At 44.6% G+C, this 27,013-nt stretch overlaps 1 protein-coding gene across 3 annotated transcripts in view; it reads left to right on the top strand.

Annotated features, from left to right (window-relative positions):
* The window catches only part of FNDC3B (fibronectin type III domain containing 3B), a 298,646-nt gene extending 274,359 nt beyond the window's left edge, over positions 1-24,287 (top strand). For all 3 annotated transcript variants that reach the window (XM_083613137.1, XM_083613138.1, XM_083613139.1), the window contains exons 24-26: positions 5,973-6,139; positions 8,730-8,857; positions 19,760-24,287. In XM_083613137.1, the coding sequence (XP_083469263.1) occupies positions 5,973-6,139; positions 8,730-8,857; positions 19,760-20,071 (607 nt within the window). In that variant the 3' untranslated portion in view covers positions 20,072-24,287. The remainder of the gene's footprint in view (positions 1-5,972; positions 6,140-8,729; positions 8,858-19,759) is intronic.
* Positions 24,288-27,013: the final 2,726 nt, after the last annotated feature.

Raw genomic sequence — 27,013 nt, 5'->3', positions numbered from 1 at the left:
AATTCTCACAATATAACTTGTGGCAATGAATTCCGCAGGTAATCTAAAACCGTCATTTGCTTGCTGTTGCAATAACGTCCTGTAGGTTTAACTAAGGCAGATGGCGTTTTACAACCCAGAATTCTGTATGCAGACAACTGTTTCGTCAGTTCTATATAGCAACCGGATTTTAACATCATGTGGTTGTAGCTGGAGTTATTTCTACTCGAGAGTTAGACGCACTCCAGTGTCCTTGGCTAAGTTGGGTCTATTAATTTCAATGGATCTGCTCCAACATGGATGGATATAACTTGCAGCAACCTAGCCAGTTATACACACAGATTGCGTACTGGTGAATTTTTTTTTAAAAAAATACTTTGTTCTGTAATTTTAAGTAAGCCCCTGGGAGTGTTTTTAAAGTGGGGAAATAATAATTCTGTTGCTTCTGTAAATCTCAGGAAACAAATACTGCAACCCAGATGAGCATAGCTAGAGATAGATATACAGTGGTACCTCGTTACAGACGCTTCAGGTTACAGACTCTGCTAACCCAGAAATAGTACCTCAGGTTAAGAACTTTGCTTCAGGATGAGAACAAAAATTGCGCGACAGCAGGAGGCCCCATTAGCTAAAGTAGTACCTTGGGTTAAGAACAGTTTCAGGTTAAGAACGGACCTCCAGAACGAATTAAGTTCTTAACCTGAGGTACCACTGTACGCCTCCTGCCTGTCAAATATTGACACCGTAGAAATGGTTTGGTTTTCTTAAACTGAGAGGCTCTGGAAAGCAACTTCCTTGCCGGTGTACCATCTTCGTTAAAAGGTTTCTGGGCTTGCCTATTTTACATCATCTAATGATTTCGCCCCTTTTTTCTGCTTCAAGCACTTCTCAAAACTTTGTGCTCTTCAGTTCATAGGCAAATTATCTGCTGCGGTTTTGAAGCATGGATTAGAAGGGGTGAGGGGAAATCCCATAATTAGCTGCAGGTTTGACATTAATTTCTTTTAAGAGCAGGAGATGTGAAGCATTTATTGTCTTAAAACTGGCACTTCCCTGTGATGTGAATCACATCTCATTTAACTATTAGCGGTTGCTGCTTAGTGAGGTGTGTAAACCTCTCTTTCAAATGCCCTGGTTGCTTCTGCTCCAGAGAAAACAGCCTCAGGTCAGCAGGTTAGCTCATTAGGATATTAATTCTCTCCTTCTCACTTCGCTTTCTCTGTCGCTTTTCACCTGGAGTACAAAAAGAGAGAGAGGTTGAATTTGCACCTAGGTCGTGGAGCCATCGTTCATCACATTTTTTATATCTTTGCCACTGAATTTCACCTGGTGTTTAAAGCTTGCAGATTTAGGGTGCTTTCCTTTTAGAACGAAGTTGTTGGGAAGAGGAAAATCTCTCTCCGAAATAAAGAAAAATAAAAAGGGAGGGGGGAATCCTGAATAGATGTTCAAAAGCCAAGGGCACAGCACGGGAGTTTGTGATTTTATTCATAATTCCCAAGTTTGACTGGAGTGTCTTAAAACGTCAACAGGAAATTCAATACAGTGGCATGCAAACAGTTTCCTGGAAGATCCTTACGGAGAATAAATTTATATTGACAACCGCATTGCAGGCTTGCCATCTCCTGAGCATTCTTTCTAGGAACACCGTGTTCTGTATGTGTGTACATTAATGTTCTATTTGATATTAGAATGCCAGCAAATAGGGCAAATGGTTCTCGTTGCTAATGCAGAAAAGATACGAGGGCAATTTTCTGAGGACCGTCCCCTCCATCAGTTCATTGCTCCCTGAGCTTTACTAATTTAGACTTTTCAAAACCTAGGTAAAGGTAAAGGGACCCCTGACCATTAGGTCCAGTCGTGACCGTCTCTGGGGTTGCGGCGCTCATCTGGCTTTATTGGCCGAGGGAGCCGGCGTACAGCTTCCGGGTCATGTGGCCAGCATAACTAAGCCGCTTCTGGCGAACCAGAGCAGCGCACGGAAATGCCGTTTACCTTCCCGCCGGAGCGGTACCTATTTATCTACTTGCACTTTGATGTGCTTTCGAACTGCTAGGTTGGCAGGAGCAGGGCAACGGGAGGTCAGCCCGTCGCGGGATTTTGAACCGCCGACCTTCTGATCGGCAAGTCCTAGGCTCTGTGGTTTAACCCACAGCCAAACCTAAGCTTCCATTAAAATGTAGCGTCAGTTGGTGACAAACCTGCTGCAAAGTCAAGTTTGGGTTCTTTTGGCTCCCCCCCCCCCAGGCCTTTTCTTGCTTTAGCAAAGTACCTGAAAGTTTTGCTGCTATTGGTTTGCATCCTGCATTCATTTAGAAGCAGGTGGTGTTGACCAGTGCAATTGGCGTCAGGGACTTGGAATCTGAAGCCTTGTGGCATGAAGTCTCGCAGGTGCTAGTACAGTTCGGTTTGCATTTTGATGGATTCTCTTTTAATCGTTTAGCTGCCTTGAGCAATATGCTGGGTAGAAGGCAGGATAGAAACCAGCAGCGGTGAGCCCCTCACCAGCAAGCCTGTAAGCCATGGCCACTGTCAGCATCGCCCTTGAGCCAGTGCCACTAACTGGACTCATCCACTTCAGCCCCGACTGGGCTAGGCGAGCTGGGTAGCACTTCCAGAGACCACCTTCTGCACAGGAACAGGTCAAAGTGCTGTGGACTCACAGCTTAGAGTTGTGAGCACCAGATTCACTCCAACAAGAAGACAGTCGTCGCACAGCAGAGTATAGCAGAGCCTAAACAACTCAGAGAGCAGCTCTGAAGAATATCTTCTTTATTCTATCTACAACTATTATACACAACTATATACAGAGCTAAATAGGTCTAAGCATAAATGAATGCTGCACTGCACTGAGTGTCTGCAGCTGCGCTTAGCAGCAACCTTATCTATACACACGATCTCTAACACTCAGTCTCTCTCTCTCTGACACACTGACTGACTGACTTTTTGATGTGGTGCTGGAGTAGAATAAGTAGAGAGCAGAACACTGCTCCTCCTCTCTGGAGAATCAGCAGACTCATCAGGAGATTCTTGGATATGGGAGGGGTGAAATCTCCTCAGCCACCTGGCGTCATATATAACGGGACAGGTAAAGTCACAGCCCCCAGTTGCAACCCCTGTGCCATTGTTGGTCTGGTTTGATTTCAGGCTGCCCAGCCAAGGGGGAGCAGGGTTTGGAGAACTCTGCAAAACTCTGAGCCTTTGCATATGTGGTTTGAAATCAAGCCACACAGGCAAAGGAAGATGCTTCTTCAGCTATCCTGGTGGCCTAAGATATCTGCCAGGTATGCACCACGTGCAGTATAAAACTATATATCATGTAAACCAAAAATGCAACCTAAAATGGTGTAAAAGCAAATGAAACAGATTCAGGGGGTTCATACACATAAAGCAGGGCCCAATCTTGTGGGTCAGGGAAAGGCCTGGGCAGAAAGGTTAAGTCTTCACAAGGTGTCTTCACCTGTGGCTGAGGGAAGGGCATGGAAGAGGTGCATCAGTGGCTTCATGCACATGTGACGGCCTCCCCCCCCCCCAATGTTGGGAGGAACTCAGCACACCTGATTAGGTGCATCCCTCTCTCTCTCTCTCTCTCTCTCTCTCTCTCTCTCTCTCTCTCTCTCTCATATCTAATTTTCCTTGCCTAGGGAGCCTTTCTACTTTGAGATGTGACAAGGAGAAATTGCCAGGGAATGCAAATTGCATGCTTCAGACCTTAACTGAATTGTACAGCTATACCTAAGAGATCGCCTACCTTTTGAAGCTTCAGTGTTCATAACAAAGATGGAACTTTTTGTTGTTGCTGTTTAATCACAGCATGAGTTTTCCAGGCATAATCGAGATTACTCGTTGGGGCTGTTCTTCCTCTATTTAAAACTCGTCGCTGAGGGAAGCCATTTCCTTTTAAGACTGTTTGGACTGCCGCTCTCTTGCATATTAGAGATCCAGTGTGGCATAGTGGTTAGTTGTGTTGGACTATTATCTGGGAGACCCGAGTTCGAATCCCTTTGGGCCAGCCACTGCATCTCAAGCTAATCTATCTCACAGATTTGTTGTAGAGTTTAATGAGATGGGGAAGATAATTGTGTACAGTGCCTCAAGCTCCTTGGAGTAAAGGGGGAATATAAATGTGAGTTAGAAAATTTAAAAATTGGAGTTGATTAGCTGTTCTCGACTAGTGCCATATGACTGACATGGCATCCAGGTTTAAAAACTTGGCTTCCAAAACATTCAATCAGGCGGGTGATAATTATGCATGGAGATGATAAGAATGGATGGTGCTGGAATAAACTGAGGTTTGTCTGGTCCAGTGTCATGTTTTCAACCATGACCAGCCAGATGTCTCTGGAACCAGGGCACAATATTGAAGGTCAAGAGTTAGAATACGTATCTGTCACCATAAATGAGTCTGCTTGAAACAGATAAATGAATGAAAGCAATATTGGAAACTATAGTGAAAGCCTGACACTGAAAAACGAACGTGTCGGCACCCTTCTGCATTAGGGACGGACTGATGCAGAATTCCTCTTTCACTATAGGACTTTGTGACCCTTCACACTAGAGCACTGCGTGAGAAAAGTGAAAAAGCTAAATCCAGAGATAATGACAAAAACTCGTAGAACGGGGACAGATGCTATGCCTAGCCGTCCTGTTATGGCACTAAATGAACTCTTGCACAAGCTCTTCTGGAAGTGCTTATGGAATATCATTAGTGTCTTTCCACTCCTCTGTCCTCTGGATCCAACCCAAAATAAAGACGTAGTGCTAACCGGGCCCATTGTTGATTAGGTAGTTCTCCCTGACTTTCTTGTGTACATGATCTGCAGAGAAGATTAGCAAGGTACCCGTGCAAGGACAGCATGAAAATTCAATAAGCTTTCCATTTTCCTTGGGTTTTCTTTTGTGCCAGAAGTGTTAAGCAGTATATACATTTTCTAAATAATATAAAATAAATATTTTATCTGCCTAGTGGTGTGCGCTGCTAATCGGTGACAAAAGGGATGCTCAGGGACATAGGATGACACTGGGCTACTGACTAAACATCCTTTTTTTTTACTTTGGACAAGCTAGTTTACACCAAGGGAGTAAAAACTTAGGTTAGGACTGAAGACTCCTCTGTTAATTTGCCTTGAAATCACAACAGCTTCTTCCACAGCCACTTGTTGATGGAAATGAATTAGTAGTAAGCAGTTGGTGCTTCCTGGGTATTTAACGTTTTTGGGTTTTTTTAAAGAAGGTCTATGTTTGTGGCACCATGGTCATTGGCAGAACTTGCTGCAAACCATGGTTTTGCCAATCGTGAGCCAAACTCGAAATCAGTGCTCCGTCCACCTCCCATGTCTCTTCCAGTGTAAGCTTTGTTTGCCTGAGAATGGTTTTCCAAGGTGTTAACCAAGGTGAACACTAACCAGAATTCAAAACCAGGGCTTGAAGTGGGTTTGCAAATCCTTAAGAAAACTACTTAGCGTCACCATCATAGCAGATGCTGGCCTTTAACCATGGTTTACTATAATGAGGTAAACAAAGGGTTGATTTGCAAGTGGGGGGCAGGGTGCGCTAAGCCTGACTTGCAAAATTTGCAGGAAGTCAGTTTTACATCTGCAGCAGACCCACTGGGTATCTGACTTTCTACAACCTCTCTTTTCAGTCCCCACTGTAAGTGTGCTTTGCAGTAGTTTCATATTGATTGTGAAACGTTTTTAGCCATTGAGCTGTATTACGTTTGAGCCCAACCCTTTTAGAACCAATTTAATGCTGTGAATCCAGATATTTTCTGAGAAACATTAGTACTCGGCTATTTCATGAATTTATGCTCCTACTGTTGATAATCAGGAGTGCAGAACGTCAAAGCAGTGGATGTCTGGACAGTTCATGCAGTTGCTAGATCCAAATCCAAAGCTCACAGCTGTGTGTAAAGAGCACATTGAGTTAATGAAACACTCTGAAGCAGTAAATAGTAACTAACTTGGTCTTCTCTCTCCCCTTGTGTTTTTTAGATTTATTCCAATCTATAGGGGACCAAGTCACACCTACAAGGTACAACGGCTGATGGAGTTCACCTGCTTCGCTTTCAGAATACAGGCCGTAAACGAAGCTGGGGAAGGACCTTTCTCAGAAGTATTTACCTTCAGCACAACCAAATCCATTCCCCCCGCCATCAAAGGTAAATAAGACGCACCTCCTGGTTTGGGCTGTGCAGCTGTGGAAGTAAACCAACCACCTGACGCTTTCGGTTATTATTAATACCCTATACAGCACTTGTAGCATACACTGTGATTTCATTTGTCCTCAATAGTCCACTGTTGAGAGGACATGATTGTTCATCCCATTTGATAAAAGAGGGAAGTAAGACAGAGGTTCTGGAGCTACCCTGATTCGACACCAGCTAGAGCTTCATCAATATGAGATGTTTTCTTATTCTCCTTTTAGACCTTTAAGTATAATGTATCTGCCCAGGTCTCATTAACATCTGCAATGACCGTGGAAATTCCTGTGGAAAACCCACAAGTACAACAGCACTCTCCCCTAGAGTGGTTAGCAGCCTTGAGTACAGTCGTACCTTTGTTGTCGAACTTAATCCATTCCGGGAGTCTGTTCGACTCCCGAAATGGTTTCGAAAACCTAGGTGTGGCTTCCGATTGGCTGCAGGAGTGTCGGACGTTCGGCTTCCGAGAAACGTTCGCAAACCGGAACACTTACTTCCGGGGGCCAAAACATCAGAGAACCAAGGCATTCGACAACCAAGATACGACTGTATTGAGAAACCATGGAGTCAGAGCCTAGCCATTGCAGCTAGTCTGTTTTTACTTCATCACAGAGGGTTGTGGCTACACCCATTCGTGAGGAAGGCTTCAGGGGTAAACCCCAAGGAAAATCTGTACCCACTGCCTTGTGGGACGTCTTCAGGAGAAGAAACAGCTAAGGAGTAAACCCTACACAAATCGGGATTGGAGTCCCTAATGCCATTGGATGGCAACTCCTGCAGCCAAATGTAGTGCTCCGCTTTCCTTCAGACCCCATCAGAGGGGGATCTTGTCATCTGGGCAGCCCAGGACCTCCATACATACTGCCCAGGCTTGTGCCCCAGAGAGGTCACTTTGGTGCTGCTAACACAGCAGAAACAAAGCGGGAGGCAGCAGGTATGAGTTACCGGTCTCTGCAGCCACAGCAATCGCAGTGGTTTGATTTCACCCTTGGAGGTGCACTCCATTGTCTCTCAAGGCAGATATAGGCCAACCATGCAGCCCTGAGCAGCTGATAAATTATTTGTATATCTTGGATTTGCCATTTGAGGCTTCTGCCATTACTACTTTCCATTGACCTTTTGGGTGTGTTTTGTTCAGCAACCACACGCTCCCCTCCCCCTTTTATTCCTTTAAAAATAATCATTTGTTCCTGTCGCCATGAACCAGCTTGTATTCCCCCACCCCCTTGGGGTGGAAAAGTTCGGGATAACCAGAACATTGCTGCAGATGGTTATAGACCAGGGGTCAGTAACCTTTTTCAGCTGTGGGCTGGTCCACCGTCCCTCAGACCATGTGGTGGGCCGGACTATTTTTTTTTGGGGGGGGGGAATGAATGAATTTTTATGCCCCACAAATAACCCAGAGATGCATTTTAAATAAAAGCACACATTCTACTCGTGTAGAAACACCAGGCAGGCCCCACAAATAACCCAGAGGTGCATTTTAAATAAAAGGACACATTCTACTCATGTAAAAACTGTCCACGGGCTGGATTGAGAAGGCGATTGGGCCGCATTCGGCCCACGGGCCTTAGGTTGCCCACCCCTGTTATAGACGATCGTCATGGGGACAGATGCATGGCTGCGCAATTGTCAGCTACTTGAAAGCTTTATGCTTTATTGAGAAATCAGATTCCTGTAGCTGGTGGGGCCCTAAGTGACATGAGATGGCTTTTGCCTTGATGGAAGAGGATTTCTCTCCCCGCTCCCACTCCCACTAGAGTAACAATCAGCTTGTGCTAAGGGCAGTGCGGGTGTGAGCTGATAACAAATCATGCTTCCCTCCGGGGCCCAGAATGCATGCCGTGAATCTGAATTGCAGTCTGGAATCGGCAAGTTCCAGAAGCTTTGCCGTGTTTGCCTTTGGTATAAAAAGAACAGCAGGGTTCCTGTGCCCATCCGAGAGTGTAACAATTCCATTAGAATCTTGAATGGAGGGAAAAGGCTTTCTGAATGCCAGTTGCTGGAAATCACAGGAATGGAGAATGCTCTTAGGCTGGGTCCAGACATCTGGCTGACCACTCTGAGAACAGGGTGCTGACATGGGCTGCCATACGTCCGGATTTTTCCGGACATTTGGCCAATTTCCACTCGGACGCAGCTTACGAATGCAGTATTCCGGATATGTCCGGGAAATTCTGGACGTATGGCAACCCCAGCTTAACCATATCTGGTTTCTTCAACAAGAAAAGCCACATTCTTCCACATGGCTCTCTTCCTTTCTCTATATATATCTCCTCCATTCGTTTTCTACTTTTCTAATAAGAAAATATTTTGGATTAGGATTGAGTATGCATGGGTTACCGTAAATTGAAAGAAACATTGCAGATACATTCTGTGTTCTGATCCATTGGCTGTCTGTTTCACCATACCATCTATGTTCTATTCTCACTTATTTTAAGTCGGATGGGTGGGAGGAATGAATTAATTGTATTTACTATATTCTTGGGGGGGGCAGGATGTTAGAAACTTGAAAAGGAAGAAAATTATTATAATCTCTTGTCTTTAGCCCCTAGAGTGAGACAGCTGGAAGGAAACGCCTGTGAAATTGCTTGGGAAGCTGTACCCCCCATGAAGGGAGACCCTATCAGTTACATTCTGCAGGTCCTGGTTGGAAGAGAGTCGGAGTACAAACAGGTAGGGAAAGAGGGCATTTTTACCCAAAAGTCTATATGGCAAGACTAGATTTCCTTTCATACATTACTCTAAATTCTTTGGCTTGTGTAGGAGTATTGGGTGATCTTTGAAAAAAGTTAAGTCATGTTCAGAATAGAAAAGCAGCTGGCCTCCTGGGCTTTCTGATCAGAAGGTCGGCGGTTCGAATCCCCAAGACGGGGTGAGCTCCCGTTGCTCTGTCTCAGCTTCTGCCGACCTAGCAGTTCGAAAGCACGCCAGTGCAAGTATATAAATAGGTGCCGCTGCAGTGGGAAGGTAAACAGCATTTCTGTGCGCTCTGATTTCTATGACGGTGTTCCGTTACGCCAGAAGTGGTTTAGTCATGCTGGCCACATGACCCGGAAAGCTGTCTGCGGACAAACGTGGGTGCTCTCGGCCTGAAAGTGAGATGAGCGCCACACCCCATAGTCGCCTTTGACTGGACTTAACTGTCCAGGGGTCCTTTACCTTTAACCTTTATTCATTATACCCTGCCCGTGAACGAGAATATTAATCCCCTGCCTTATATTTGTGTAGCTACGTTTTCCTGCCTCATTGTGGAACCTTAAAGTTCTCTCTATTGAACTTCATTTTGTGAGTTTGGGCGCAGTTCTCCAATCTATTAAGGTCATCTTGAATCCCGGTTCTGTCCTCTGTGGCATTGACTACCCCTTCCATTTTGGTGTCAACTGAAAATGGAATGAGCATCCCCTCAATTCCTTCATCCAAGTCGTTTACAAAAATGTTGAACAACAACGGACCCAGGACAGAACCCTCCAACACCCCACTATCTCTTTTTTCCAGAAAGATGAGGAACTATCTTTGGGTTCCAGCTACAAATCCACCTAACAGTTACCTCATCCAGCCCACATTTTATCAGCTTTCCCGCAAAAATATCATGGGAGACTTCACCAAAAGCCTTACAGAAATCAAGACACATTACATCAATAGGAGTATAGCATCTAGATCAAGGGAAGTAATAGTGCCACTGTATTCTGCTCTGGTCAGACCTCACCTGGAGTACTGTGTCCAGTTCTGGGCACCACAGTTCAAGAAGGACACTGACAAACTGGAACGTGTCCAGAGGAGGGCAACCAAAATGGTCAAAGGCCTGGAAACGATGCCTTATGAAGAACGGCTAAGGGAGCTGGGCATGTTTAGCCTGGAGAAGAGGAGGTTAAGGGGTGATATGATAGCCATGTTCAAATATATAAAAGGATGTCACATAGAGGAGGGAGAAAGGTTGTTTTCTGCTGCTCCAGAGAAGCGGACACGGAGCAATGGATCCAAACTACAAGAAAGAAGATTCCACCTAAACATTAGGAAGAACTTCCTGACAGTAAGAGCTGTTCGACAGTGGAATTTGCTGCCAAGGAGTGTGGTGGAGTCTCCTTCTTTGGAGGTCTTTAAGCAGAGGCTTGACAACCATATGTCAGGAGTGCTCTGATGGTGTTTCCTGCTTGGCAGGGGGTTGGACTCGATGGCCCTTGTGGTCTCTTCCAACTCTATGATTCTACATCCACAGCATTTTCCTGATTCCCCAAGCTTGTAACACTATCAAAAGAAATGAGATTCGATTGGCATTTCAGTGTACTGTATTTGAATATATGCGTACCCCTTTCCCCTCATATTACATATTTCTCAAAATGAGAGTCGAAGGCGAGCCCTTCCCAATGTAAGCAGTTAATAGAAAAAGGGGCAAGAAAAGATTGGGTGGGGAGGGGAAGAGTCTGTAAAACATACTGTATTTTTCGCCCCATAGGACGCACCGGCCCATAGGACGCATCAAATTTTTTGGGGGGGAAATAAAGGAAAAAAAATTTATTCCCCCCCCCCAGGTGCTTGTGGTGCCAGCAGCGGAGAGAAGCGCTCTTCTCCCCGCCGCCCGCCTTCAGATCAGGTCCGGGGACAGTGGGGAGACGCGCTGCGCCTCCCAGCTGTCCCCAGAGCTTGCGGGGCAGGCAGCTGGGAGAAGCGCTCTTCTCCCTGCCACCCGCCTTCAGATCAGGTCCGGGGACAGCGGGGAGACGCGCTGCGCCTCCCAGCTGTCCCTGGAGCTTGCAGGGCAGGCAGCGGGGAGAAGCGCTCTTCTCCTCGCCACCCGCCTTCAGACCAGGTCCGGGGACAGTGGGGAGACGCGCTGCGCCTCCCAGCTGTCCCCAGAGCTTGCGGGGCAGGCAGCAGGGAGAAGCGCTCTTCTCCCCGCCGCCCACCTTCAGACCAGGTCCGGGGACAGCGGGGAGACGCGCTGCGCCTCCCAGCTGTCCCTGGAGCTTGCGGGGCAGGCAGCGGGGAGAAGCGCTCTTCTCCCCGCCGTCAGCCTCCAAACCACTTCGGGAGACAGCGGGATGGCGGCGTTCCGCCTCCCTCTGTCCCCCGACCTTGTGGGGCTGGCGCTGGGGCTCTCCCCTCTCACTCTCCAGGCTTCAGCGAAAGCCTGCATTCGCCCCATAGGACGCACACACATTTCCCCTTCATTTTTGGAGGGGAAAAAGTGCGTCCTATAGGGCGAAAAATACGGTACAAGGAAAAAGTAACAAAAAAGCCAAAGGGGGAGAATGCAAGGAACAATCTGAATGCCTGCACACTCAGGAAAATGCAAACCAGGGCTTTCTTCAGGGGAAACTTATCGGAATTCACTTCCGGCACCTCTGAGGTGGGTGCCATTGCCATTCTAAGAGAAAGAGGGAAGCGTTCAGAGTGAATCCCAGCACCTCTTTTTCTAGAAAAATAGCACTGGTCAAAACTATTTGAAAGACACTCTAGGGTTGGAGCGTTGGTGGAAAGAAGCACTAGTTAATTGCGTGCCCTCCTTAACTGGGTTTTCACCATTCAATTGGAACCACTCAAGTTACTGGCGGAAGTGAGAGCTGGACCATAAAGAAGGCTGATCGCCAAAAAATTGATGCTTTTGAATTATGGTGTTGGAGGAGACTCTTGAGAGTCCCATGGACTGCAAGAAGATCAGACCTCTCCATTCTTAAGGAAATCAGCCCCGAGCGCTCACTGGAAGGACAGATCCTGAAGCTGAGGCTCCAATACTTTGGCCACCTCATGAGAAGAGAAGACTCCCTGGAAAAGACCCTGGTGCTGGGAAAGATGGAGGGCACAAGGAGAAGGCGATGACAGAGGACGAGATGGTTGGACAGTGTTGTTGAAGCTACCGGCATGAGTTTGACCAACTGCGGGAGGCAGTGAAAGACAGGAGTGCCTGGCGTGCCTCTGGTCCATGGGGTCACGAAGAGTCGGACACGACTAAACAATAACAACAAGAAGTTACTGGCAGAAACATTATTTCCCTAGAGATTGTTCTAAGACAGGGGAAAAGTTGTTTTCAGAGCAGTCTAGGCGCTCCTTTACTATTCTAACCCTCCTTTACTAGTCCTAAAATGTTGTTTGTGCTTGCTTTCATCCTTTCATTGCCAGTTTCAGATAACGGGGAGGCTCAACAGATTTGAAGGAGAACATTTCCATTGATTCTTTCTAAGGTTCATTTTCACTGATGACCGCTTTCAAGCTGCCTCTCCTAATATCCCCCTGGAAATTATACAAATGTCTTCTCAGAAGTAGCACAGCATGATCACCAGCTGTGGGCCTAGCCTCCAGCAGGTTCACACCGACGATATGCAGATGAGAGAGTTGCAAATAATATATGCAGGCTAGCTGGGTCCCTCAAGCCTGGATTGCAGACATTATGTGTGCAGTCCTCTGGGCTGATGGCATTGTGCATTGCTGTTCTATAAAGCAAGTTTCTAAAATGTGCATCTTACGTCTTTGCTCTTACAGTAGTGCAGTGCTAAACTCTGATGATCTGTGAATTGCATCGCACAGCTGGGAATACAGCCATCCTGCTGTTAGCACCCTTTAAAATTTATTATTATTATTATTATTATTATTATTATTATTATTATTATTATTATTATATAAGTATATTTTTAAGATAATGTAATTCCTAAGGAAAACACCCATGTTGGAGCATTAAAGCTGAGAAATGTTTACAAAAAAAGAAAAGCAATATTGTCAGGGTTAAGTGGATCTCTTGTGGGTAAGCAATGTCCCTCCTCAAAATTTTCAAACATGCTAGAATTACATTTTGCTTCTTGGATTCTCACAACCCTTTAACATAAAGACTTATTTTCATATTTATTTTTAGCCCCTTTATCATTAATCTTCCAACATCTCTTCATTATATGACTCAAGACACTTTAGCAACCATCCAACATTGAAAACGTTTCCCCCTTACTCCTGGTCTGAATCCGGGTACTCAAAGGGAATCATAACACACATACCATTTTGTATTCCTGTCTCTTTTTTGCTCTTTCAGGTGTGGCGGCCATTTTGTGTTCATGCCTAAGCCCCATGGCAGCCATATTGTGACCGGCGCCCACAGCATTTTCTCAAAATTTCAAATAGGTGCACTGGCCTAAAGCGGTAGGCAGCCTCTGCTGTTGTACAAGCCTGTGCCGCGTTGGAATGAGCGGCCTGTCAAAAGTGATGCCTTTCAAAGCAATTAAAACAGAACATAGTCCTATACAAGATAAATAAAAGGGGCATTTTCCTGCCATAACTGCTTACAGACAGATAGATACCCAGTCATTCATTTCTCTCTCGTGACACACCCTCCCAAGGCAGTTCACAAAATAGCTAAAATCATAAAATTCATCCAAACATAACGTGAAAAGCACAGTATTTGATAAAACACAAAAGCCTCACATGGTATAACCCCATCAGATGTTTAAAGCACTACAGATACTAAATTAGCAGGTGAAAATTGAGACATGAAAGAGAGCAGCAGGTTAAATGCAAAGCACTGAAGGAGTAGTTTTTAAAAAATCAGGTTAAAAATAGGCTTTTAGGGGTGTTTGAAAACCAGCCCATACCATGCCTGCCTAGGCAGGGATCCCATAGGCATTTCACAAAATGTAGGAAGGTCAATAGAAGGAGGGGGGTGGGATAGAAGGACTCAAGGGGTCCTTAGGTTATCAAGGTCCTTAGGACTCAAGGCTAGGTATATTGCCTCAAGAACCTTAACATACCACCTTTCACCATAGGCAAGCTCCCCAAAGTGCAATCTTAGAAACTTGCGTTATATTGAAAAATAGCAAAGCAGTTCTGGTGAAAAACAACACAAACATTCTAGATTCAGGTAGGTAGCCGTGTTGGTCTGACGCAGTCGAAATTTTTTAAAAAATTGTCCAGTAGCACCTTAGAGACCAATTAAGTTTGTTATACACAGAACAAAGTTAGCTGGTCTCTAAGGTGCTACTGGACAATTTTTTTTCAACACAAACATTGTTTTCCAGAAAGAGTAAGGAAATTCAGCAAGGTGTCCAAGGGCACGAGAACGTGTACACACAAGGAGCATTAAAAATGCACAATCCATGGGTATGGATTCTTCAGGATTTTTCACATTCCACCCGAAGTTGGCAGCTTAAACGGTTAACAAATAAGGGCAGTCCAGTAGCACAAGGAAATATTCATAGCAATGTATGTGCTCTCATGAAAGAGGAGGAAGCCACATGCAAAATAATAATTCCTTTTAGTGCTGGGAAATGTAATATTCCCTCAATCGATAGGTAATGTTGAGAGAAGACATTTGGGCAGCGTATCGCCAAATGGATAGAAGCCACACATTTATCGTATAAAAGCCCTGGAAAAGCTTTTCGTTTGCGTTCTCCATTTGTCGCTGCTTTTTTTTTTTTTTTTTTGTGGGAACCTGCTTACATCCAAGACACTCTCTGGGTAAATTGGCAGAACGTGTCGCTGCTTACAACCCGTAGGTGGGTGACAGGGCTGTGGGCCGGATGATTTCACCTCAATGACTGTGACTTGCGTCTTTGCACACTTGCCACCGTGCTTAGAGCGACGGTGCTCGAGTTTGTGTGAATGGAGAGAGGCAGAGAGGCCTTCCTGCAAAATAGACGCAAACAGTGAAAACGCTTGTTCCCAGTTAAAAGCGGCCGAAACTTTTGACTGCCTGCCAGAGCAACTGCGTAACGTAAAGGCAACTGCAAGTCTGAGCTGTAAGAAAGCGGCGCGTGTGCTAAGATCGCTTTTTAATAAGTAGGACGCATGCAGCCACATACTCTTCTTTTATTATTTATTTAAGCAGAAGCTGCGACCGAGGGGTCGTGTTTGAGGTGCATCTTCTCCCTGCTTTCACTGCCCCCCCTCTTGTTTGCAGAACGCTCAAGCACATTTATCGCTGGTGTGTTGTTTTTTTTGCTGTTAGCCTTAGCAACGTGGATATAAAAACAGCAACAACTGAAGTAATACCACAATAAACGGCAAACAGTACAATTAACATCACCGAACTGTTACAGCATTCCCAAGGCCGATTGCATGAAGCTCACCACACCACCTCTTGCTTCCTGTCCCTCATGCCGTAATTAATTTGTCGGTTGTTAAAAGAGCCACGAGGCTCCCTTGTCTGTTTTGCTACAAAATACCTCAAGGAATGTCACGAGTGGCATTATTTGTCAAAAAAAGTAGGTCTGAATTTGGCAGAGGAACGTGCATATCTTGCTCACGTTATCGGCTTGCTCTTGCTCATTGATAAAGATACTTTTATCTTAGGATATTGATCAGAGCTGCAATTGTTAGTTACCTATCTCTCTCTTGAATAGGTGTTTGTCTGGCAATCAACTGCAACTCTGAGCGAGATAATAACACTTCCTCCTCAAGAACCATTTTGTTATATAAGTGCCCCCTTTCTCGTTTTTATGAGTTTTATTTTTTGCCTTAGTATTGAGTGTAGGCTCCACGTGTACTCTTTCGCCAGGAGTGATGGCCAGTATTGATCTCAGCTCTGATCTGCTGCTGGTGGTGTTCATGTGGTTTTTGCCTCTTTAACGCAAACGTCTCTCCCTCTGCTTTGTTTGGCTGCTTTGAGGAGAAGTCAGAAATGAGAGCAATTAGTTTTATACCGCTCTGCTGATATGCAAAGTTTTAAAAGGTGTTAAGTTACTAAGTTGTGCAACACTTCTCTGCAGTAGAAATTAGGACTGGGGGGGGGTGTATTAAGATGTTGATAGTCACACCATGGACATGGGTGGCGCTGTGGGTTAAACCACAGAGCCTAGGACTTGTCGATCAGATGGTCGGCGGTTCGAATCCCCGCGACGGGGTGAGCTCCCGTAACTCGGTCCCTGCTCCTGCCAACCTAGCAGTTCAAAAGCACGTCAAAGTGCAAGTAGATTAATAGGTACCGCTCTGGCGGGAAGGTAAACGGCATTTCTGTGCGCTGCTCTGGTTCACCAGAAGCGGCTTGGTCATGCTGGCCACATGTACGCCAGCTCCCTCGGCCAATAAAGTGAGATCAGCGCCGCAACCCCAGAGTCAGTCACGACTGGATCTAATGGTCAGGGGTCCCTTTACCTTTACCTTTTAGTCACACCATGCAAGCACAGGGCTTGTTCAGGATGAAGAGCTAAGTATCTTGTGTGGAGAGAGAGAGAGAGAGAGAGAGAGAGAGAGAGAGAGAGAGAGTGCATGCTTCTAGTCTTCAAGGCTGCTTTCTTTCAAACCATTGGTCCATCTAGTTCAATATTGTCTGCTCTGACTGGTAGTGTCGCTCCAGAGTTTAAGCCAGAAGTCTGTCCCTGTGCTAACTGGAGATGCCAGGGTTGAGTCGTGGACCCTGTGCATGAAAAGCAGATGTTCTGACACGGAGCTGTAGCTCTCCCCCATAGTTGTGCTGTTCCTGGATTCCATAGGGATTCGGTTTTATATAATTCCAGGCACAATCATTGCAAACTTGTTGCATAATACAGACATAGGGTGCATTGAAGGGGGGGAGAGAGAGTGAGCAAAGCAAATTGTCCCTGTTTGCTTTTCCAAATGATTGCAAGCTACTTGCAAAGCAGTTGTCCTGAGATGACACAAAGCAATAGAACATGGGTGAGGGGAGGAAGGGCGATAACCTGCCTCTTTCTCACTTTGCACTTACCTGCGGCACAAAAACAAAGAGGGCTAGCTTTAAAAGAAACAAGCCCCCCCCCCCGTGGTTGTAGATTGGTGGGGAGCTCTGTTGGCAAATTTGCGTAGACGTGAATGGGCTTTTGACACTTTTCCATGTATGCAGATGGCACTGCAAGGTTTGTTTTGTTGCCGTAATTGCCTGATGATCATGCTTTTAGCGTGCGACAGTGAGGGCGTGTGGCGGTGCAGTTGGCAGGCGCGATTTCAGACGTAAACAAACCGAACGAAGAAGACAAACTTGGTGCTGTACTTTTCCTGAGCCTAGTAGACATTCTCAGCTATGCCTTTTCCCCATCAGCCGACATGGAAGTCGAAAACCAAGCAAGAGAGTCATGCGTTACAACAGGTGACCTTTTCTATTACCAAAGCTCCAACAAAACAGGAGTGGAGGTCATGAGGAATGGTGCGAAATGGTCTAGCATAACAAGTAATATGGCAATTGTGCTGGTCAGCACAACAGAAATCCCACACGATTTATCCATGGTGGAGCGCAGATCAGGGCTGGCTGAACATCAAAGCAGGGGCAATATGAAATGAACACCCCGAGTTGGTGTTGTCCTGAGGAGCAAAGACCCCCAAAGAAGGGGTCTCTTTGCTCTTCCTTGATTGTTCTGGGCTGCACTGGTTTTACTGGTTTTCCAAACCTGGACTCAAGGTTTGACTTTCTCTAGACTAACCATGAGTTATAAAGGTTTGTCTGAGAGAGCCCAGAAACTACAAACCCATGCTCAAACGATGGGCTAAGCCAAACCATGGTTTAGCACAACAGCAGAACAACTGGAGAAGAGCGGTGGCTATAATCTCCTCTCCCAGGGCTCGGAGAATCTGGCCACAGTAATCCATTCACAGATGACCTCAAAGCTGGGACTGTCATGGAAGTGGTAGCTGGTGCAGAATGCAGTGGCACAGCTGTTGTGTGGTACAGCCTGCCAGGAACACCTTTGTTCAAAAAACATCGCTGGCTGCCTGTTTGCTAACAAGCCAGATTCAATATACTTATAATATTGACATGCACCTAGCAGCTTGGAACCACAACATTCTGTTGCATCTCCTGTTCAGCAGAGAGAGTTCTTTACACCGAAGCAAATCTGAATCTCTGCGGTGTTGAAATAAGGAAGCTGTTAAGAGAAGATGGTCATTAAATCTAGGGCTTAAGCAACAGGTGACACGTCATAGCACTTCACCGTTAAAATTTAAAATATTGACTACTTGCTCCCTAAATTGTTGAAAAGTGGTTTGTTATTTACAAAGGTTGTTGCAAAATCCCTATTGGCTTTTTCTGCCACCTAAATCTGAATACCCCGTGCCAGGCATTTATGCAGATTCATATTTTCTCCCACTTAGTGATTCATATTCACTGAGTCATAGCTTCCCTGTGTTTTATTAGCCTGAATTGGTGAAATCTCAGTAGCAATCTTAATAATGATATCAGTAAGTGCACCCGAGAGAAACTTTTTTACATTGTTTTCCTACCTGTCTTGTGTACGTAGGAGGGCAAGTCTACTCACTTGCAATTCTTTGGATGGAAGGAGTAATTCATCAATTGCTATCTTAAAAATGAATAATGCCTGCTATGATACATGTATTGTGTGTGTCAAGTGCACATTTACTCCCTGTTTGTAATTATGGCAATTATGTGTGGATTGCACATGCAGATTACTGATCATTTCATTGCAACATTATCTGACAAATAAACACTGCAGTGAATGGGACCAGGGACTGTGGAAACTATTTAACCTTCCTTGCTTTGAGTCCCCCATAGGTCATGCTGTCTGGTATAACTTGTGGCTGGCTCTCATTGCAGCATTGCACATGAACGGACAGAGATTTTGTTCCAAGCTCTGCCAATGCATGATTACCATCACAGACCGACAATCACCCTTCCATCTGACAGGAAAACCCTGAGTCAGCTTTTGACAACTCATATCCCATCTATTGAATCACTGTAATAAATGTCCTGTCTTTTGTCTAAGGGGTTTTCCACTGTCCCTGCAGAAAGTCAGGTCTGATTGTTGGTTGCTACGTGTAAGATAAATGACTGAAAAGCAACTTGTATTGATAACAAGGGATTGCCCCAAACATTGCTTTTACTGCTAGAAGCCTTTTGGGACATACAGTGGATGCTCCGGTTGCGAACGTGCTCCGTGCGGGCTGCACGTTCGCAACCCGCTGTGTTCACAACCTGCGTCTGCACATGCACGGGTTGCGATTCTGTGCATGCGCAAAGTGCGATTTAGCGCTTCTGCGCATGCACGACCGCCGAAACCGGGAAGTAACCCATTCCAGTACTTCCGGGTTTTGGCGGTCCACAACCTGAAAAAATGCAACCTGAAGCGGCTGTAACCCGAAGTATGACTGTATATATCTTGTACATGCCCAAGATGAAATGCATACAAGCCCTGGCATGATGCTCCATGATACAGCCACCCTATGCTCAGTTTTATAAAATGCAGGGTACAACTTTATACAGTTTGCTTGTTCGTATGCCTCACAACAGCAAAGTTGTCTGGGCAACTTACCATCGTAATGAAAAAACGTTAAAATTAAATGATAAGCTACCGCCCTTTCAGTTACTTTGTGGTTTTTTAAGTATAATTTCTGTGCGCACACATGTTTTTGGCATGCACATGGGTTGCTGCCGCAGAGCCTCTGCGAGGAAGTAAAGCAGACATTTTATAAATAAATAGTAGGTGGATAAGTTGTGCAGCTTTCTATAAAGTATTATTTCCAATTTTCAGCAGAAACTGGTCATCTTTCCTTGTCTCCTGTTTCACAGCATTTACCACCACCCCCGGTATTTGGGAATTGAAAGTTTCCGAGATACCTAGCTACTAGCCGTTGTGTGCGTGTGTGTCTGGACCTGATCCCTGAGCAATCTTTTTTTGTGTCGTTTGTTCCCCAAAGGTGTACAAGGGAGATGAGACGACGTTCCAAATCTCAGGCCTTCAGACGAACACAGACTACCGATTCCGCGTGTGTGTTTGCCGCCGGTGCTTGGATACCTCACAAGAACTTAACGGACCTTTCAGCCCATCTGTTGCCTTTCTGCTCCAGCGGAGGGAGCTGATGCTCACGGGGGAAATGGGGAGGATAGATGACGCAAAGACGAAAAGTATGATGCCTTCGGACGAACAGTTTGCCGCCCTCCTAGTCCTCGGCTTTGCCAGCGTCTCCATCTTATTTGCCTTTATACTACAGTATTTGTTTATGAAGTAAAGAGTCCCATTACAAAGGTATCATTTTAACTAATGCTACGCATTATCCACATGTTTTATTCAGATATTCCTCTTATTTTATTTTATTTTCTCCTTCTCTCTTTTTTCCCCCAGTGGTGTTTTCCAATACATTTTATACATTTTTCCTGGATTAACGTGGGATGGGGTGGGCATAGGGATAAAGCCCTATTTAGGAAGTACTGGGAGTTCAGGTGTTCCTTTTCGAAACTCAGAAGACTAGGAAGTGGTCAGAAATATCCAGGGCAGATACCAAAAGCAAGTAGCCTGGTTTGTTTTTTGCCTTTTTTATTTTTATTTTTTTTTAAATAATCTATTCTGTATTTGTTACTTTGCTTTCAATGGATTCAGAAATGTAACCAATTTGCCTTCACTTTCTTGGAGTTATTTTCGTTTTTGTTTTGCTAACATCATTGCAGTCTTTTAAGTTGCAAGTTTTATTACATTAGAATAACTGCTTTCCGCTCTTCCGCATCTACAAGCCTTAATCACCAAGTATAGCATTGCGGTTAGAATGTGGCGTTCGGCGATACACAGTGTTGGACAAAAACAGTAATTAATCAACTTTGCATACAATGATATCCACTACATTTTTCTCCTCCTTCCCTCACCCCTTCCTCTCTTTTTTCCTCCTTTCTACATTGTTAAAAAAAATTTTTTAAACTCCGCTACATTATCAACTATATATTTAGCACATTTCAATCCAAATAATTTATCCTGCAACATGAAGTTCATTTAAAAAAATAATAATAATCTCTTTATTCCAGTTGTTTGCGCACTATGAGCTGCCTGCATAACAGATCCGATAACCAGATAGCTTTATAAGTGACAAAGCATTACAATCCCTACCATTTCTTTTATTTTATTTTATAGCGGTAATTTTAAGAGGGCATTGTGCAATAGTTACTCCCATGTCCAGCTGGTCTTTTTTTAAAAAAAGAAAAAGAAAAAATAAAGCTGCTTTTAACTTGTTTGCCTTTGTATATACTCTTAATCCAATCACTAGATATATTCACCTTGATTTATATGTTTAGAACTGGCGAGAGAGAGCTTGCTGCCTTTGCTATTTATATTAAGTATTATTACCTTTTTGACGTTAAGTAATTGTTCAGTCAGCCACTTAAGAGGGGAGGAAAGAGACGCCCATCTGTGTTGGGGAAACCTGGGAATGAGGCCTCCTCAGAGGCGTAATTTGAATGTGAGGCATTGCAGAGCGTCACACCCTGCTCCTCTCCCAGGAAGCGCCTGCCCCGACGAAATGCGGGATGCGACTTTGGCGCATTGCAAGATGTCTTCTAGCCTCATTGAACTTCTTGAGGCTGCTGCTTCCTGGGCGATGTGTCAGAGCACACATGCTGCACCACCCATGTTGCAGTAAGTAGGGAGAAACGGAAGAAGAGAAGGCAGGGCGGCCGCTATCTTCAGTGTGCATCCCATAATATCTCAGTCCAGCCTTAAGCTTGTGCTCTTCCCGCAGCAAATGTGACCCATTGCGAGAGCCAACGTCAGGGTTGTGTTTTTTTCTTTTATTTTCTTCCTCTCGGAACATTGTCTTTACATCGCTGGCCCAGGTGGGCATGTCTATCCAGTCCATCAAAATCCTTGATATATGAATCATTGGCTTATTTACACAATATCAATGTTGTCCAAGTGCCTCAGGGATATTGATAGGCAGGAGGGGCGAGTGGATTCCAAAAGGGCGTAGCAGACACAGGGCCAGGAACTTTTCCCTTGTAAACACGGCCCCGAGTCGCAACGGACTCGAGTTGCGTTTCTGCAGCGCACAGGGCGGACACCTGCCTCGCGACTCCTGGCCGGGCAGGGCAGCTGTCGGAGAAGTTCCAACACTTTGTATATCCCTGCTTTTTAAAAGGAGAAAACAAACAGAAATAATCATTTTGTATATTTTTGCTGTCTTTGGTTTGGCTTGGCTCTTCTGTCGTCTATGTTAGCTACGACGCAGTGTCCCTGTAGTAGCATATATTCCCATAACCAAAGTAATGGGGGAACCAACATTATTTTTGATCTAGGTTTATTTATACTATATACTGCATACAGTACTTTAAATGCCAATTACAGTGCAATCTTATTATTTATTGTAAAAAAATAAAATAAATAAAAAGTGTACTTATGTACTAAATTTCCCCCGCCCCCTTCCTTTGTAGCATGTTATATTTTCAATTTTATTTTATTGTCAGTTTTTGTTTTATATAAGTGTAGGTTTACCGACATCAGCATTCCTAGGATTATTAACCTTCTTACACTTTTACTTGTGCATTTTTGGAAAAAAAATAATGGGAGTGTCTTAGTATATTAATTGCCAAAAAGAATGAACCCCTGCCCTCTGATATGGGGCCTGATAAGCCAAGCATCTTGCTGTGGAATGGCTTTGAAACTGAATTATCCATGGGGTTTTGTCTAGTATCAGAGCTTGTTGAATTATATGCTTGATCAACGACAGAAAAGTTTACATGTAGCCAAAACTAAAGTGAAACGAAAAACATGACCATCTCTTGGAAGGACATTCTAAGGTTTGACGAATTATTCTTTGTGCCTCTCTAGATGTAGCAAACTAGTACAAAGGTTCTGTATCTTGTTATTGACTATCGTTAGTTTATAAATTTGCCTAGAAAACTAATGGTATTGAGCTTAACTTGCCTCTTTCTCTTCCCCACCTCCTTTGGCCAAAGTCAATGGCTTGTCAAATGTTCCTAGTGGTGTTTATATGTGTGTGTTTTAATTTAAATTTATTTCTTGTATGAAATTTGGGTGACCACAAATATAAGTTCCGGACATGTTGTTTTGGTGAAATTTTGTCTGTTTAAGGGGAGGGGGAAGTGCCCCTTCTAGAAAAAGTTAGTTGTGCATAAATTTCATTGAACGTAACGGGAGAAGCGAGTCCTGCGATGTTGGGCTCCCATGGCTTCTAATGTCTAAGCAATGTATCACCCTTGGTCTTCGCTGTAGCTAACTTTTATCTGCAGTGGGGCCAGCTAGTTTTGAAAGCTAATGATTGGGAAAGCCACAATTTTGTAGAGGTTCCTTCCCCACCCCCACCCCACTCTTCCTCCTCCTCCTCCACCACCCCCACCCTCACAAAAAAATCTGGTTCACTACAGCAAAAATCTCCTAACACCTTTAAAACTGAGTGGGAAACAAACTACTGTAAACTTTGTAAAGGCGCTCTAGAAATTGAGATTTATACATTTTGAGTGTTTAAAAATAAGAGATATGGAATTGTAGTTTTACATAAGGTTGAATAAATGTGACGAGGAGGGAAGTCTGTAACACTTTATTATCGAGAAAGTATTTAAAATAATTTGTTACGTATTTTTATTGTAGTTTCGAAAATCAAATGTCTCTTCCTTAGCCCTCTTCCCCCCTTCCACACACACTGCCATGATCCATGAAATATCGTGGGGTGACATGTATGGCTCTCTTTGCAAACACTGCCATTTACGCCATAGGGATTGACTAGAACTAACCTCTCTGATGCAGATGTAGAATAAAAGTGTTGCAAATCCAAATCATTCCTGATTCTGCCTCCGTAAACAGCAGACTTGTTTCTGCTGATGGCTTTGTTATATTTCCTTATACTGTACGTCTGTCCCAGCCCAAAATCAGTCTCAGCTGTGTACAGGCAAGCTCCCCATTCCCAATCCTGTAGACTTTAAAAGAAATTGTAAAAATAAAAAAATAAAAAAATGCAAAGTGGGGAAAGTATTTTAAGAAACTATTTAAGAGGAAAAGAAACATTTTTATATTATCTGCCTTTGTCCTTTATGAACTTGAAATGTTGTAGTTTTCTAATCCTGTTTTCGTCAGCGACAGTAAATCAGTATTCACTGTTATCATGGGAAAAGTGCCCTAAATTGAATGTTTCCGAACATTATCCTTGCACAATTCTTTAAATTGAAAAAATAAATAAATGATAATAATAAAAGGGTTGGTTTTTCTTTTGGGTTTTTTGTTTTTTTTTACCTCACTAATAGGACATATACATTCCAAGCTTTTCAACTCTTGAGAGAAATAATCATAAGTTTTCTTGTATTGTAAATTTAACTATTTCATACGCATTGTATTAAAACTGCCATATCGATTTTAATGTATAGATTTTTGCAAATATTACGCTATGTATGTATCTGTATCTGTAGTGTATATGTAATATATTTATGCCCAATAAATGTTTTAATTCTTTATTGATAGCAAGATTCCTTTTTCTGTGGCTGGTAGCCACCGATAGCCTTATTAATAGGTTGCAGTGGCAAAGAGAAGGGCCAAGTCTATTGGGCTGTGGTCAGTGGCAGCCTTTGAGGCCAGTCCTGTTCATCTCGTTAAGTGGCGAACTTGATCCATCTCCTTCCCTTCTATTGCGTAAGTGTCAAGGTGTTAAAAACCTGTCAACGAGCTCGTCTTCTACAGATTCAACGGAGTGTTGATTCCAATCTCCTCCCATGTGTAGCAAAAGACAGTAGGGGGCTGCTGTAGACTCTACGTTGCATCCTTTATGTCAATATAGAGCAGGCAACAATGTGGAAAATGACTGAAAAGATAAGAAACGGAATGGATCATACTCATGCCTGGCTCCCTGGGAGGTAACTTTCACAAGGAAACAACAGGGGGGGGGGTTGAATGCTTATGAGCAATCAAGGCCGTCTAAACAAATGTCTGTTTTCAGGATCAAATTTAGCACTGTGAACATCACTGCCGCCTTCAAGAAGCAGGTTCTGAGAACACACTCCATTCTCAGGGCTGCATTTCGGTGACCTTGTACCATTTAGTGTCGTATCTGGTGTAACTCTATGCAGGGGCGTACCTAGAGGTTGGCTAGGTTCAGTGGCGTAGCGTGGGGGGGCCACCTGGGCGGTGGCCCCAGGCAGGAAATTGTTAGCGGGTGCAAAATTCCAACACCCGGTTCTGCCTCAACACCGCTGTGCTCTTCTGTTGCTGGGCTGCAGTCTCCTGGGTGACGCAGACACCGCTAGGCAGTTGAACATACATGCATACTCTGTCTGTTTCCCTCCCACCTCTCTGTGTGGCCCCAGGTGCTTGCAATCCATGCTATGCCACTGGCCCCCACCAAGGGTACAGGCCTGGGAGCGGGTCACAAAAATTGTGCCTCTCCAGTCTGGCTCAGTGTGAGCTAGGAGCTATCCACGTGCTCCCAGGGCTGCTGCTCCCCTGTTCAAAGGATGGGGGTGGCCCCAATGTAGCTCCTTGCCAAGACCACAAGGGAGCCTGGATACGATTCTGACTCTACAGACCCCAGCTTGCTTTATGCCAGCTTCTTGCGCCTATGGTTGTTCCCCCAGAGTGGTCTGATTTAGTCCAGGCTCCCGCATTGTGCTGAAGAGGCAGGGGCAACCTCCGCCTGGCTGATAGGCTTTGCAGTGAGTAATGGAAGCCTCCACAGTGTGATGGGAAGTTCTCTCTGGCTCATTAAGCCCTGCAACCTTGCTGAAATTGGCAGCAAGGAGAACGATTGTGAAGGTAGGAACTTCAGCTGCAAAATGTGGAGGCAGCCAAAGTGTCGTCTCGGATGCTGTGCACTGCAATTACAAGGTTGTCTCCAGACTGTCCTTGTTTTGTGGGCGGGAATTCAGGTGCAGACCAGAAAATTAGGTTGGCGCAATTAAAGAACTCTTGTCGCCCTGGTACAACAAATCCACTTTTTTTGTTTTTTGTTTTTACTTGTACTTAGGAAATTGATGGGGAAATGTGGCAAAAAGTGTGGGGGGAACGGATGATTAACAGAAAGATGTATAAACAGACCGTAAGCAAATTGGGATGAATGTTCCTTGTCATATAACTGCCCTGCAAACACACCAGAACTCAGTAAAGACAAGACATGGTCTAACCTCCCCATAAGCAAATCAGGATGAATGTGTAACAAATACCTGTATTTTTCGCTCCATAAGACGCACCTGACCATAAGACACACCTAGTTTTTAGAGGAGGAAAACAAGAAAAAAAATATTCTGAACGAAACAGTAGATGTATGATTTTTGTGGTTCATGCTGTGGCCACAGATATGATATGTGATTTGACAGTGAGTTTGGGGTAGCCCAGTGCAAAAATCCTGAGGATCCATGTGGATCCATGCCTTGTAACCACATTTTTGCGCCACTGTGGCCCCACGAAACGGTGGATGCGTGATTTTTTTGGTGCAGGCTGTAGCCATGGACATGCTATGTGATCTGATGGTGAATTTGGGGTGACCCAATGCAAAAATCCTGAGGATCCATGGGCTTTTACCTCCCCTCTCCCAGGCAGCCTCCTTTATCGCTAGCGTCCCTTATCTCCCTCCCCATCGCTTGCTGATCAGCTGCTAAGTGGCTTTGTTTCAACACCCCCTTCCCTCTTTCTAAAAAAAAAAAAGCACAATCTGCTTTTTGCCCCTGAGCAATTCAGCTCCAGGGACCATGCATTCGCTCCATAAGACGCACAGACATTTCCTCTTTTTAGGAGGAAAAAAGTGCGTCTTACGGAGCAAAAAATACGGTGGTCGTAGGGAAGAGCTAAAGGACTTGGGGGTTGCAGGGATGAGCCATATGAAACACAGTTTGTCAAGTGGAAATGACCATGACATTATTCATGGGATCGTTACAGATGGTGGCTAATGTTTTGCCAGGGGAACGGAGACCACTGCGCCAGCCAGCCTTGCAAAGTGGCTCAGGGAGGGCGGCATGAAGAGGGCGCGATAGCCACGTGCCCTTCGACCCCAGCTTCGCAAATCTTCTATGGTCCTACATTTTGCTACAGCGGCAGAACGCCCATTTCTTCAAGACAAGTCAATTAATTTCCCATCCAAATCCCCCTTCAATGAATGCACTTCCCATTAACCACCCAGCCAGGTATTTGGTTAATTTGCACCACATCCCAAATAAGTTCCTCTTCTGCTAATTTACACACACACACACACACA

This window comes from Podarcis filfolensis (genome assembly GCF_964270895.1).
Source record: "Podarcis filfolensis genome assembly, chromosome: 5".
NCBI lineage: Eukaryota > Metazoa > Chordata > Lepidosauria > Squamata > Lacertidae > Podarcis > Podarcis filfolensis.
Note: the sequence above shows the minus strand (reverse complement) of the source record. Positions and strands in the feature narration are given on the sequence as shown.